Source organism: Cordyceps militaris (genome assembly GCF_000225605.1).
Source record: "Cordyceps militaris CM01 unplaced genomic scaffold CCM_S00006, whole genome shotgun sequence".
NCBI lineage: Eukaryota > Fungi > Ascomycota > Sordariomycetes > Hypocreales > Cordycipitaceae > Cordyceps > Cordyceps militaris.
Genome location: NW_006271974.1, coordinates 765313 through 779176, shown reverse-complemented (window position 1 = coordinate 779176; position 13864 = coordinate 765313). Strand labels below are relative to the sequence as shown.

The 13864-nt window shown below is 57.2% G+C and overlaps 5 protein-coding genes across 5 annotated transcripts in view; 2 read left to right on the top strand and 3 right to left on the bottom strand.

Moving 5' to 3' along the window:
- Window positions 1–306, bottom strand: part of CCM_09684 (D-xylulose kinase) — a gene marked incomplete at both ends in the record, with an annotated part of 1964 nt that extends 1658 nt beyond the window's left edge. Inside the window, 2 exons of the mRNA XM_006673382.1 lie at window positions 47–144; window positions 234–306. Coding sequence (XP_006673445.1) covers window positions 47–144; window positions 234–306 — 171 coding nt within the window. The remainder of the gene's footprint in view (window positions 1–46; window positions 145–233) is intronic.
- A 936-nt stretch (window positions 307–1242) lies between these two features.
- On the bottom strand, window positions 1243–3040 carry CCM_07542 (cation efflux family protein, putative; the record flags this gene model as incomplete). The annotated part of the gene is made up of 2 exons (XM_006672683.1): window positions 1243–1841; window positions 1894–3040. The coding sequence occupies 2 exons, from the start codon at window positions 3038–3040 to the stop codon at window positions 1243–1245; spliced, it is 1746 nt and encodes a 581-aa protein (XP_006672746.1).
- A 1347-nt stretch (window positions 3041–4387) lies between these two features.
- On the top strand, window positions 4388–5587 carry CCM_07541 (Sir2 family transcriptional regulator, putative; the record flags this gene model as incomplete). Its single annotated transcript, XM_006672682.1, has 1 exon — window positions 4388–5587. One exon carries the CDS (start codon window positions 4388–4390, stop codon window positions 5585–5587), a length of 1200 nt encoding a protein of 399 aa, XP_006672745.1.
- A 299-nt stretch (window positions 5588–5886) lies between these two features.
- CCM_07540 (uncharacterized protein) lies at window positions 5887–6339 on the bottom strand (the record flags this gene model as incomplete). The annotated part of the gene is made up of 1 exon (XM_006672681.1): window positions 5887–6339. One exon carries the CDS (start codon window positions 6337–6339, stop codon window positions 5887–5889), a length of 453 nt encoding a protein of 150 aa, XP_006672744.1.
- A 439-nt stretch (window positions 6340–6778) lies between these two features.
- Window positions 6779–12976, top strand: CCM_07539 (separin; the record flags this gene model as incomplete). The annotated part of the gene is made up of 1 exon (XM_006672680.1): window positions 6779–12976. The coding sequence occupies one exon, from the start codon at window positions 6779–6781 to the stop codon at window positions 12974–12976; it is 6198 nt and encodes a 2065-aa protein (XP_006672743.1).
- Window positions 12977–13864: the final 888 nt, after the last annotated feature.

Below are 13864 nucleotides of genomic sequence, written 5' to 3'. Positions count from 1 at the left end.
GCCAGAGCGCGACGGGCGCGTAGACCTGGCCGGTCGAGGGCCGGACGTGCACGCCCTTGCTGATGCCGTAGGCGGGGCCAAAGTCGGCGTCAAAGTCGACGTGCGCCCGCGCGACGGCTTTGAGGTCCGGACCGACGACGATGGCTGGGAGGAAAGTTGGGTGGTGTGTCAGTGAGCTGGATAAGGTGAAATGAGGGGTTTGTAGCCCGTAGAGAGGAAACGGGGGGTAGTACCTTTGAGCTGCTGCGTGGACAGATCAAAGCCCAGGTAGAGAGGGCCGTCGTCGGCGGCAGCGGCGGCGGCCATGGTTACGGGAACGTGCGGTTTGGTTTCGGGTTGGTGTACAGGGTACAGGAACTCTGCTTCGCGATGGGGAACGCGGGAGGGATAGGAGCCCGTGGCCTTGCAAAGGTTTGGAAAAGCGAAATGATGTTGAGTCGTACGTGTGTTATGGATGAAGGCGCTTTACAAGTCGGGCTCGAAAACTGGGGAGCTTCGATGACTTCAGCGTGACGAACCTGCTACAACAAGAGGCTCGTCTGCCCACACATGAGCATATGTTCAGAGATAACTCGGAACGTTTTTGATGCAATTGGACCCCCTCGTCTCGAGGGCGAAGGCCGGTATAAATGGCGAAGCTCAACCGACGCCGACCTCGCCACAGATGGGTGGCTTATCGTTGTTCACCCCCACCAAGGCTACTACAACAGCGCCAATGAGGGTGTGGAGCTTATAGGGTAGAGGGGCAATGGGGGAGCAGCCAGGAACTGTTGTACGCCTTTCACAGAGGGTTCTGGATTTTGTTGACACGAGAAAGTGATGGGATGAGGGTGCATGTTATATTCTTGTTGAGCGGCAGTCTTATACCAGTTGGTGTTGCGAGTGCGTGTGGGCTATTGTAACGGAACGTCTAGCTGTAAGTGGTCATGGGGGGGCTACTACACTACGGAGTGTGGGAGGAATTCCGAAAAGTACGAAAACCAACAAAGAAATATATTATGGGAGACTGGCGTACTGTAGAGTAGAGCGGAAATAATTTTCTTCGTCTCACCTGATCGTGCAGCTGAATCTCACGTGTATCCTGCCGACGTGCCTGTCATTCACTCAACACTGTTACACGACTTCACTCAACACTGGTTACACGACATGAGATGGAGGCGCTGAGACAAAACACGGCAGTTGCGCCTATACATTCAACTGTAGCCAAAACTTTTCGTCTATATTTACATGGTGTATATGATTTCAATGCTTGTGGTCATGCTCCTCCTTGGCTCCATTTTCGTGCTTGTGGGCTTCAGGATCCGCATCAAGATTCGTGTACACAAACTCGTCAAACTTTTCATTGACCGGCGCGTCCTTGGAGACGAAGCGGATGCGAACGCGGCGCACGCCGCGGACACGGGCACCGACCTCGGTGCGGACAGCGTTCTCTACCTCGGCGAGGTCGCCGACGGTCCAGGCGGCGGGGACAGCCATTTCGAGGTCGACGAGGTAGTTTTGGCCCGACTTGACGCCGCTAACGTCGCGCAGCTCAGCCTCATGGCCGTCGCTGACGTGGACGAGGGCGCCCTGGGCCTGCTTGCGGATGCTGCCCTGGACGTCGGCGTCAATGGTCTGGTCGATGAGCTCGTAGAGAGCCGACTTGGTGTTGTCGAAGCCGGCGTGGATGACCATGATGGATATCAATAGGCCGCCGACAGGATCCAGCCAGGCGGCGTTTTCAATGGTGTTGGCGCCAATGATGGCGGCCATCGTGACGATGCCGGTGAGGCTGTCGACGCGGTGATGAATGGCGTTGGAGGCGAGGACCGAGGACTTGCGTTCGCGGGCGACTTTCATGGCTGCCATGTGTCAGATGGATTGAGATATGAGGGGTCTGCGATGGATGCTTACTTGCGTGGTAGAGCCACTCCTTGATAAGAATGGTTCCGGCTGCCAGCCACACGGCGTGTACGCTGGGAATGCCCAGATCCGCGGCACTGTGAGAGTGACTGTGGCCGTGGCCAACGTGCTCGAGAATGTCGTGGGCTTTTTCGGGGTCAAAATGGGCAAATAGAGCAATGGCGCTGTCCCATCCCATGTAGACGCCGCCGATGAGCAGCATGCCGGACACGCCCAGCGATCCGAGACTCTCGACCTTGCCGAAGCCGAGGGGAAAGCGGTCTGAGGGGGGCTTTATGCTCCAAGAGACGGTGGCGAGGGTGAGAATGTCCGAGGCCATGTCGGCGATGCTGTGCCAGGCGTCGGCGACCATGGCCTTTGAGTTGAAGGCCCAGCCGCCGACAAACTTGGCGATGGCCATGAGCAGGTTGGAGAGGAGGCCGATGCGGGTGATGCGGACGCCAGGGTCATTCTTCTTGGCGGAGACGAGGTAGGAATTGTCGTGGTTGTGGTGGGAGTGGCCACCATGGTTGTGGCTGTGGCCCATGGCGACGACGAGCCTGCGCAGACGGCGGCGCGTGAGGGTCGGGGCGAGATGGAGGACCGCGGCGGAGAGGGTGGATTGGAGGTGGGAGGCGGACGAGTAGACGTGGTAGGCGCGGCGCGTGCTATTGGCTCGTGAGGGTGAAGAAGAAGCAGAAGGAAGAAGAGGAGGAGGGGACAAGAAGGAGCGGCAGGAAAAAGACGCGGGGAAGCGGGCAGGCTGAGATGGTCGCTGTCGGGAGTCAATGAGGCCAGGCTGGTATGCGTATGGATGTGGTGGTATTCGTAATATGCATAGCGTCGAGGGAATGGACGAGCTTGGACCTCCACAGCGGGCGATGGTGATTGTGGTTTTGCGGGATGACGGGCCAATCAGAGTGCTTGGAATAGAGGCAGCGACGCAGATGGAGGCGCTCTTGGGCGATGCAGTGGCCCCCGCAAGTGGTCCGCCTCCAGGGACTGCTGCTCCCATGGACATGGTGGACATGGTGGACATGGTGGACATGGTGGCTCCAGCAGCACCAGTCATGGCCGCGACGGCCATGGCAGCGGATGGCGTCACCGAGAGGCTCCAGGTTACCGCCAGGCGGCCAGAGCGACGAGCCTGGCGCGACATGGCGGCGGCGTGCGCGTGCCCGGGTAGCGGGGGCGGGGAGGGGGACGTGGATGGTTGCGTGGTGTTTGTGGTGTTTGTGGCGAGGCCATGTATGTAGGTTTGGATTGGCGTGTGTGGTTGTGCGAGGTTTGTTGACGAGTTGACTGTTTGAGAACGCTGGCGGTTACAGTTAGTAAACCGACCTAATAAGACGGACACATGGACCGGACAATATCGTTGCGGCAGGGGGGGAGTCACGCTGCAAGGACCGCTGGCCGTTGGTAAGCTTACCTGAGAAGGTACCTGCCTATGAAGTTATGCAAGCTGTCAACGGTTGCCTGTGCTCGGCGGTAACTGGTTCCGGGTGGGCAGATTCGGAACCGCGGAGGATGAATTTGCGTCGACAAGTTCCCAACTGGAGTCGAGTAGAGCCGGAAAAGAGGACAGGGAAAAAAAAAAGAAAGAGGGAGAAGAAGGAGCTAGAGAGGAGCGGAAAGGAAGCAAAGGGTAACTACCGCATTACCGCATTACTCCGGCTGGCACGAGCCCATCACGTATGCTTGAGTGGCCTGACGGAGACCGAACATCGCCGCGACGTGAAGGCCTCCGCTTCCACGGGGAGACGGGCTACTTGTGACGGTGGGTGTGCCCTGTGTGTCTGTGATTCAGTGTGTCGGACTCGGAACTCGATGCACATGCTTAATAATAAATTTATCTTCAAGTCTAGTTGGTCATTTTTTTACATCTCATTTCGTATAATTATGCTATTTACGGAGTATACGGATATCTTTTAGGCCTTTGTCTTGGCTACCTATGCACTTAGTGTTTGGCCAATTGCGTTCTTGACCTTGTCAGCAATTTTATAGTATTCATTGGTATTGAAACGCAGCCTCTCCGCGAGTCCATCTATGTGCTACCTGACATTTTCATCTCCAAGTACCCCTACAAAACCGCATGAGTGGCTTGCTTCAAGTTACAGCGGCTGTTCAGTGGTTCACGCCACTGCACCAACTCTTCACCAAATGCGGGGCCGCGACTCATGCGGAGAAACGTCGACAAGCTGCTTGGCGGCCTTGGAATCAACCGAACCCATCTCTCATCAGATTGATTAAGCTTATCAAAAAGGCAATTAGTCAATTGAAAATTTTCTGCCCCCGACATTTCAATTGATATGAAATTCGTACCAAAAAAAACATCTTAATTAACCTCTCTTCTCTCTCTGATCCCACCTTCTGTTGTCTTCCCCACGCCCCCAACAACAACTACGTCACTCCCTCTCCTCCGCCGTTCTCAACCCACCTTGTCCTCCTCACCACCCGTCCACCACCGTCGCCGCCCGCAATACAACCACCGCATATCCCTGCGCACATGCCGAAACCACTCCTGCGGATTCCGTACACGGACATCCTCGCAGCGCCAACCATCGCACCCCCCTCCGCCGCCTCCATCCCCGGCGCCGTCGCCGCCCTCACACGGTTCCTGGCCACGCCGGCCCCCCACCACCTCGCCTCCTCCAAGACCCTCATCCTCACCGGCGCCGGCCTCTCCGTCGCCTCCGGCCTGCCCGACTATCGCGGCGTCCACGGCACCTACCGCGTCAACAAGAGCTACCGGCCCATCTTCTACCACGAGTTCCTCGCCGGCCACGAATCCCGCAAGCGCTACTGGGCGCGCAGCTTCCTCGGCTGGTCGGCCACGCACAACGCCGCCCCCAACGTCGCACACTATGCGGTGCGCGACATGGGCGCGCTCGGCCTGCTGAGCGGCGTCGTGACGCAGAATGTCGACTCGTTCCATCCCCGGGCGCACCCGCACATGCCGACCGTGGAGCTCCACGGCTACCTGCGCACCGTCGTCTGCACCAGCTGCCGGTCGGAGCTCGACCGCAACGAGTTTCAGCGAGAGCTGGCGCGCTTGAACCCGCGCTGGAAGGCGTTTATGGAGGAGGCGCTGCGGACGGGGGCGCTGAGCTCCGAGGACCCCGCGCAGCGCGCCCGCTCCGGCATCAAGACGAACCCGGACGGCGACGTTGACCTGCCAGACGCACCCTACACGACGTTTCGATACCCGCCCTGTCCAAAGTGCTTGGAGAACCCGCAGGTGGGCCGCGACGCGCACCGCGAGATTGTCGAGACGGACAAGGACGGCGCGTGGGCGGCTCTGAGCACCGGTGGCATCCTCAAGCCCAACGTCGTCATGTTTGGCGAGAGCATTGCAACCTCTGTCAAGGACGCGGCCGAAGCGGCTGTCAATGCCTCGGCGCGGCTGCTCATCATGGGCACCTCGCTCGCCACGTACTCGGCATGGCGCCTGGCGCGGCAGGCCAAGGCGCGCGGCATGCCCATTGCCATTATCAACGCTGGCGGCGTCCGCGGTGAGGATCAGTTCTTTGCGGATCTCGACCCCAGCCAGCGCGGCGAGCTGGGCGTGCGCACGGAGTGCATGACCAATGAGATTCTGCCTGCTCTCGTGGAGGAGCTGCGCAAAGATGCCGCTGGGCAACATCATGAGATTGCGCCAGTGGTACAAAGACAAAACTCCAATATATTCAAGGATATGCTTTCATAAAAAGTTGTTGTACAACATGATATACATACATGTAGACTAGGCATTTATACATCTACCATGGCAATGGCTTCCTGTCACTATGCTAAAAGAAGCTGCCGAAACCCGTGCTTTTCGTCGATGTTTGCGCTGCGCTTTCGGTCGGCGTAGCCACAGGCTTTGTCGTCTCTGATGCGGGTTCAACCGTCGCTTTCGCAGGTTCTTTTGTCGTCGACTTTTTCATCGCCTCTTCTCGCTCAATCTCTTGTAGCACTGTTCATAATATCAGTATCATACTTTGTAACGTCATTCAATCAAGACCATCACTCACCCTCGTCCCATTCCGCCTCTCGCTGCGGCTCGCCCGTCCCCAGCGCCTTGTCCACGTCGACGTCCTCGCCGTTCTGTATCCGCTCCACCACCTCGCGCAGCAGGCGCAGGCGCAAGCTCGCCTGGCGCATGTACCGGCCCGTCTGGTTCCGCAGCGCAATCATCTGAATCGACATGGACCCGACAAACAGGAACATGACGATGAAGTACGTCGCCGGGTTCCACTCGCCCGACCAGCGGCCGCCCTTTTTTCGCGGCCGGTTCTCCCGCCGCAGCGGCTTCGGAATCAGCGACTTCCAGAACCCGCGGTCAGTCACAGTCGGGTACGCGGTGCTGCTGCTGTAGGGGGCGGCGGCGAGGCGGCGCTGAGGGGCTAGCGCGCGGCATAGGGGCGTTGTGATGTGCGTCGCCGCGGTTGCGCGAGTGGCCAGTCGTTGCACAATCATGCTGAATATCTATGTGTCGATTTCGCTCCTGGGGCCGTTCTTTTTTGTTGTCGGTCGTCGTTGGGCGCAAGGTCTGACGTCGGTGGTCCTGGCTGGTACATTTTCCAACCGGAGCCTCTTTTTGCGGCTCTCCGACCGGTTGCCCTAGACAACGTTCACTGTTTAGCCCCACATAAACGACGATGCACGTTAATCTCTTGGTAACTAAGCTTTCGGAGAGATTGCAGAGCACACTGCATCTTGAATTGTTTTAAGCCCTGCACGGATTTCATATCGGCCTTTTTTGGACAATACCCGACCATCAGTCTTTACTGGGAGGACAAGTCTCACGTTTATTTACGCTCTTCATTCCTGATTTTTGCTTGTTTCTTGCAAAGGCGACGACCAGGACGACATGCATACTACCACATTCTCATAACATATAGACACAACCACCACGATGAATTCATTACAAGAAAAGGTCGACGCGGTCAAGACAGCGGTGGCCAGCACCACCACCTGCACACCGGCTACTGTGGTCACCATCAAGGAGCTTCTCCTCCCCGACGCCGAACCTGCCTCGACCGCCGCGTCCAAAACGAAAGCCGCCTCACGCGCCACAACAAAAACGACGACCGCCCGTGCCAGGGCCGGCACGACAACCACAACCGAGCAATTGACGACGAAGGAAAAGACGGCATTGGCTACCCACGTCATCAATGCCACCATCAAGTCTCTCACCGACGCCGCGAAGCCCCAGCCAACCACCGCGCCGGCGAAGCCAACAGAGGGCGACCAGCGCCCCGCCACCGCCAACGCTGGCAAACGCACGCTCCGACGGTCACTGTCCGCGCCGCTCTCGCCCATGCAGCCGCGCTCGCTCAACCGCGTAGCCACGTCGCCCAACGTCGTCGCCAAGGTGTCTCGGCAGGCCCCCGGGCCGTCCACGGGATGCCTCGCCACGGCCGAGTGCGCGCGCGTCGCCTTTGCGTGCCTGCGCAACATCAAGGGCCCGCTGGCGCGGGACCAGACGGACCTGCAGGTCGAGCACGGCATGTCGGCGCTCGTGGGCAAGCTGACGACCCTGGGCATGCATGAGCAAGCGCTCAGGGAACTGCGCGTACTGCATCGACGGCTCGACGTCGCCGCCAAACCGGAAGCGGGCAAGGCCAAGGCCAAGACGGCCGCAGTAGAGTTGCCAACAAGCATTTCTGACCTTGTCAGCTTCAGCGCACCTGTGCCGCCTCATTTTCTGGCAGCTGTGACGACGTGCCAGGTTCAAGTGCTGAAACTGATTGCGTCATCGAAGAAGCCAGAGCATATTGAGGCGGCGCTGCCTCATCTCCGCGATACCCAAGCTTGCTCTCCTGTTAAGCTCCTGTCCGCCCTCGCTAAAACTGGGAGTAAGGAGGCTTCCAAGGCTGCGCGCCAGCTAGCGTCGCTGTCGCAACTTGTCCTATCTCTCGCGCCGAGCATTTCTAGCCAGGAGGACGCTGTCGCTACAGAGCCACGTATCAGTCCCTCGCCGCTCACGGCTTTTGAGCTACAGACACTGGCATTTACTTGCCAACTTAGGTGGTGGAACATAGGAGGTCACTCTGGCAAACTCGACGAGGAGCTGCTGTCACCGCTCTCGCGCTGTCTCCGCGCATTCGCTCGACGGTTCACATCGAATGATGCTGTGCTGTACAAAACCATGGCGGCTTCGGTAGATGTACTGCTTGAGCTTGCCAAAACCTGTGGGTATGCTCCCTCTGTATCGCCAACAGCACCCATCGCCGCCATTTACCAAATTCTTGGAACCTCTGCCTATACTGCGAAGAAGTATGACGAAGCGGCCGAATGGTTCAAGAACTTGCGGTCGACCATTGAGTCGCCCGAAGACGCCATGGTACGGCATGCCTCCATCTGCGCATGGCTCCTTGCTGCGGTACTCAAAGGGACGAAAGAGGCCGAAGAGACCGAGCAGCTTGCGCAGTCTGCCCTGGAGAGCTTGGATGGAAGCCTTAGTGGTACTGCTTCGGAACTGAACGAGCTTCTTGACAGCCTGTCACTGGCCAGACGCTCGGTCGTTGGCCGTCTTATGGAGTCTATGAACCCATCGCAACCCGCAAGTCGCAGACCCGATGCCGTCGACGATATACTCAAGACATTCGTTCTCCGCTACCCTCGCTTCGTCCGCCGATGGCTAGGAAATGTCCCGAATAAGGATGCCTCCCCTAAACACATTCTGCAGTTTGACCAACGTCGTCAAGTCGTTATGAAAACCATTAGCCAAACGCTTGACGGGACTCTCATGGTGGTCAAGTGTGACGTTCAGAATGCCACGGCCGAGTGGCAACCGCTGGATGATGTGTTGCAGCATTGTTCTACTCTCCTCGAAACACTTGCCGACCCCTCACAATCTCCCGCCAAGACTGAACAACTCAATAATTACCTCGTCAAGATTTCCAGTCTGTATTTTGCCAAGTTTTCACAACTCCGAAAGCACTCTCAGAGGAAGCGAGAGGAGAACAAGCAGATTTTACAAACCCTTAGCCGCTCCATCGACACTGTCAAGGATCTTTCCGCTGCAGAAAGAGAGCGGGCACAGCTTTCCACGAAGCTTGAGCTGTTTGCCGATATGTGCAAGGGGTCTGGACGAACCGACGATGCAGTGCAGACCCTGAGGTCAATATGCACAAGCATGGCTGAAGATGGCATCCTAAAGGAAGTTTCCGCCGCGTTGGCTTCTCAGGCCCCCACCATAGCATGGAATATGAATGGCAAGTCCAGCATGCTATCCAGGACTCTCCGTTCAATTGCCAAACTCGACAAGTCTTGGACGGATTGGACAGTTTTCCTGCCTGAGACGGAGCGCGCCGCTGTTTTGGAGCATCTGATGCACCTCAGTACCGGCTCACGCAGCGCCCTGCAATTCCACGACACGAATATGAATGCCCTACTGCGCATTTATACCCCTGACAAGTATCCTATTCGACGGCTGCGCGTGCTGCTTCACGTTTTGTATCAAAACTTGGGCAACGAGGATGAAGTGGCGGCTATTCATCCTCATCTGCAAGTCTGCCTTCGCCAAGCTGAGACACAGGACAAGGCCGAGGACGAAGGCCTGGCTGGCTTCATGCCGCATCTATTGAATTGGCATCATAGCGTACAAGCAGTCTTGGATGCGGACGAACTCTCCAAGTCTGCCGTCCCAGAGGCTATCGACACTTGGGCCAATATGATTGGATCCTGCCCAATGGAGAGCAGCATCTACAAGGTGATTGACGATCCCGAAGCGCTTCAAGACTACCTGCAGTCTCTTGGACACCTAGCTGGTTTGAGGGGCGAACGCCTTTTGCAGCTCAAGATTTTGCAGCTGTTGGTATCGCTCTCCAAGATCTTTGCCGGCCACGGGCAAACGGTAAACAGTGCGCTCATTGTCCGCCAGAGCCAGCTTGCTTCTCAGTACATCAGTACTGGTCTCTACACGAAAGCGCTAGACGCCCTGGACGAGGCCAAAGGACTGCTTCAGCAGCAGGATGAGGTGGCACCCAACGTCAGCGTGGCGTATAACCTGGCGCAAGCCGAATACTTTGCCGGCATTGGGAATATGGATGATGCGAACCTTTCTATTTCTGAACTCAATGCTGTCTGTCGCCGCTCGCAGTCGTCATGGGCCCCGAATAAAGCTCAGGCAACTACGACAGTCTGCTTGGTGTCGCTTCTGCAGTCGTCCCTCTCTCTACAGTCTGGAAACGTGGAAGAAGCTTTGAACCATATCAAGCAAAGCGTGCGCATGCTCTCGCATGACTGGACGAAGCTTGAATCTGCTGTTGGTGGCAATGACTCAACCCTATCCGACACAAGCCTGGACTCTGTTTCAGTCAAGGACGTCAGAGCCACCCTTGTTGGACCACGAGTCTGGGCTCTAGCAGTTCCTCTTATCCGCAGCTTGCTCCATATTTCTTCTGTTTATGCTCACATTGGCATGTTCCAGGAGACCATCTACTACGCTGACACTGCCTCCAAGATTGCCGCCAACTCGCAATCGACTCTCTACAATGCCGAGGTGGCTGCATGGACCGGTTCGATCTATCTCCGAGGGGGAGACCTAGAAAAGGCTGCCTCTCGCTTCCAAGTGCTGGCGGAAATGATGCCCGAGGATATGTCGGCGTCCAAAATTCGCTTTGCGCAAATGCTTGGAGAATATTACTCGCACATTGGCGACAATGACAAGGCGCTGGAATACCTACAGGTGGCTGAGATTGGCACTCGCGGTCTCAACGACGATACGTCTTTGAACAAGGAGGAAGAAGCCAGTGTGCCCGAGGTAGCTGCACCGGCACCTTCTCGAACTAAATCTACACGGACGACAAGGCCCAAGACACCCGCCAAGCCCCGAGCAACCAAGCGCTCTGCGGCAACATCGAGAACCGTCACGCCGGTGCCCCGACCTTCTCCGCAGCCCACTGATGTTTTCCAAGCCTCTCTTCTCGCCTCGGTGCTTCTCTCTCGTGCCAGCGGCCTGATTCGCCAGCAAGACTGGACTGCCGCACTAGCTCTGCTCAAGCAGGCCAAAGAACTGCCAAAACACGACATAACGGCCTACCAAGAGCAGGTCGCAACAGCGACGTCGCTCATCGGACATAGCATGGAGCAGATAATTTCAGACCCCGTCTTTTCCGTGATTCAAGACTCGACCATTTCCTTCCCGTCCATTGCTGGACTAGTAGAGAAGGTTATTGCCGAAGGCTGCTCGCCATTCAAGTCGCCCGCTAAGCGAGGGCGAGCAGTCGCGGCAAGCCGCGGCAAGGCGGCCAAGGATGAAGATGTCCCGGCTTTTGCCGACGCACTGAAGCAGGCGCAAGAATTACTCGCCGAAGCTCACTCGTCGGCCATGATGAAATCGGACAGCAGCATGGTCCGACGCATCTCGGCCATGCTCCAGAATACCATCATTCTCCTGTCTGCTACGTCTGGTGCAAAACACAGGTCCATTGCCCATTCTGGATTGGCTACTGTTGCAGTCGACTTGGCTCACAATGTTACCTGGCGCAGAGAACAAAAGACTCTTGCTGCAACGACAGCAGTCTCTGAAGATGCTAGTGATAGAAACGGCGCTGGTCCTCGCAGGGCTAGCTTGGCCCCGGCGTCGGACATGGCCAACTTTCAAAAGAGTTACATTGAGATGGTACCCAAAAACTGGCGCGTCATCTCCGTGTCTCTCAGCGACAACCATCACGACCTGTGTCTGACCAAGTTCCAGGCTGGCCACAGTCCGTTTATCCTTCGTCTGCCGTTGGAGCGAGCCAATTCCCGCGACGCCGACTGTGAGATATACAACTTTGAGCATGGCAAGGAGGAGCTTCTCGACATTATCAAACTCGCCAACGAGACAAGCCACTCTGCGCGCGACTTTTCGCTCAAGGGCGAGCGAAATGCCTGGTGGGCCGAGCGCGAGGCTCTCGACACGCGCCTCCGGGAGTGTCTGACGCAGATTGAGACGACCTGGCTGGGTGGTTTCAAGGGCATCTTTTCGCAGCATCAGCGCCGGTCCGATCTCTTGGCTCGTTTCCAGAAGAACGTGCAAAAGATGCTCGACGCTCACCTGCCCTCGCGCAACCAGCGACGCGGCAAGAAGACGGCCAAGCCGGGCGTGACGCTGGATCCGCGCATTCTCGACTTGGTTATCGGCCTCGGCGACCCTACGGATGAACCCGACTGCGACTTTGACGAGGCGCTCAACGACTTGCTTTACTTTATTGTGGATATCCTGCAATTTCACGGCGAGCGCAACGCGTACGATGAGATTGACTTTGATGCCATGGTTGTCGAAATGTACGACGCCCTCAAGGGTTACTACGGCGCTCTAGACGGCGCGAGAGCGCGTGAAGCCGGCGCGCACACGATCCTGGTACTCGACAAGGCCCTGCACGCGTTCCCCTGGGAGTCGCTGCCCTGCATGGACGGCCTGGCCGTGTCTCGCGTGCCGTCGCTGGCATGCCTGCGTCAGCTGATTACCGAGTCCAACATGCCACCCAAAGACAAGACGGCCTCGGACACCGTCCTCCCCGGCCACTACGTCTCCGCCACCGCCGGCACCTACATGCTGAACCCGTCGTCGGACCTGGCCAACACGCAGACGTTTTTCCAAACGCCCTTTTCCGCGGCGCTACCCGGCTGGACGAGCATCGTCAACCGGGTGCCGCACGAGGACGAGTTTGAGCAGGCGCTCCGGCAATCCGACGTGTTCCTCTACTTTGGCCACGGTAGCGGCGCGCAGTACATCCGCGGCAAGACGATTCGGCGGCTGGCCAAGTGCCGGCCCGCGGCCTTTCTCATGGGCTGCAGCTCGGCGGCGCTCACGGAAGCCGGCGAATTTGAGTGCTACGGCCCCGTGTGGAACTACATGATGGCCGGCTGTCCCGCCGTCGTCGGCACGCTCTGGGACGTGACGGATCGCGACATTGACCGCTTCGCGGGCCGCACGTTTGAGCAGTGGGGGCTGTTTGGCAAGGGCACCTTCTTCCCGGAGGAGTCGCCGGCCGAGCAGCAAGACCCGGTCAAGCAGTCGCTGGTCGAGGCGGTGGCGCAATCGAGAGACGCGTGTCGCTTTCGGTACCTCAACGCCGCGGCCGTCGTCGTGTATGGTATCCCGGTCTATGTCCGGTGAAGGTGGAATGGGTCATTGATTTGTTCAAGGCTGCATAGCGTTGGCGTCTCCTTTTTGTTTTCTTTTTCTCTTCTTCCTCTTCTGATTGCTGGTTGCGTTTTTTCTTGCATAAGCCAAAAGATACCACATGTTGAGGCGTATTTCGTTTTTACATAGACGAGAGTGATGATTATTTAATAATGACTATACATACTCATGCACGTGGCACACCCTCGTACGACTTGAACATGTTTTATACCTAGCCTCATCACCCGGGATAGTATGCGGAGTGCTCCTACAAGTTCTCAAGATCAACACACTTGACACCAGACCGTCACGGACTGAGTTGGACTATCTGCTGGGTTCAAATTTGTTGCATCACTAGTGTTTCTATCCATACGCTTTAGCTGTACTGCGCTCTGCACTTCTTCGCTTCCTCGACACCTCTCGTCCATCTCCCTTTGTGTGTCCTTCATCGTTGTGTCCCCAAGTTGAGCACCCCCAGACCGAGCATCGCCCTACCGTACATTCCTTCGTCTCGCACCACTTGCCCCCCTTGGAGCTCAGTCAACCATGCCTTTCGTAGTCGTGGGTATCGCTGCAGTACCCTTTCCAGCTGCTCCAGCATAGCCGTTGCGCGTTGAGCTCTCGTAACTCGACCGGCCCTGCATCTTCTCGCTCTACATCTCTCAGCCGCGCTTACTTCAGGAATGTATTCCTCCTCGGAACCTCTCTTGGTCGTATTGGTCTCAACTTTGCCTTCCTCGATTGTACCATTCCTAGTCGTACCTCTCTCAGCTCCTTGTTCTTCAGTCGTACTTTTCTCCGTTGTGCTTCCCTCAACAGTGTTCTTCTCCGGTTTACTTCCCTTGTATTCGCATGTCCCAGCTTTGCATCTGCAGGCTTTGC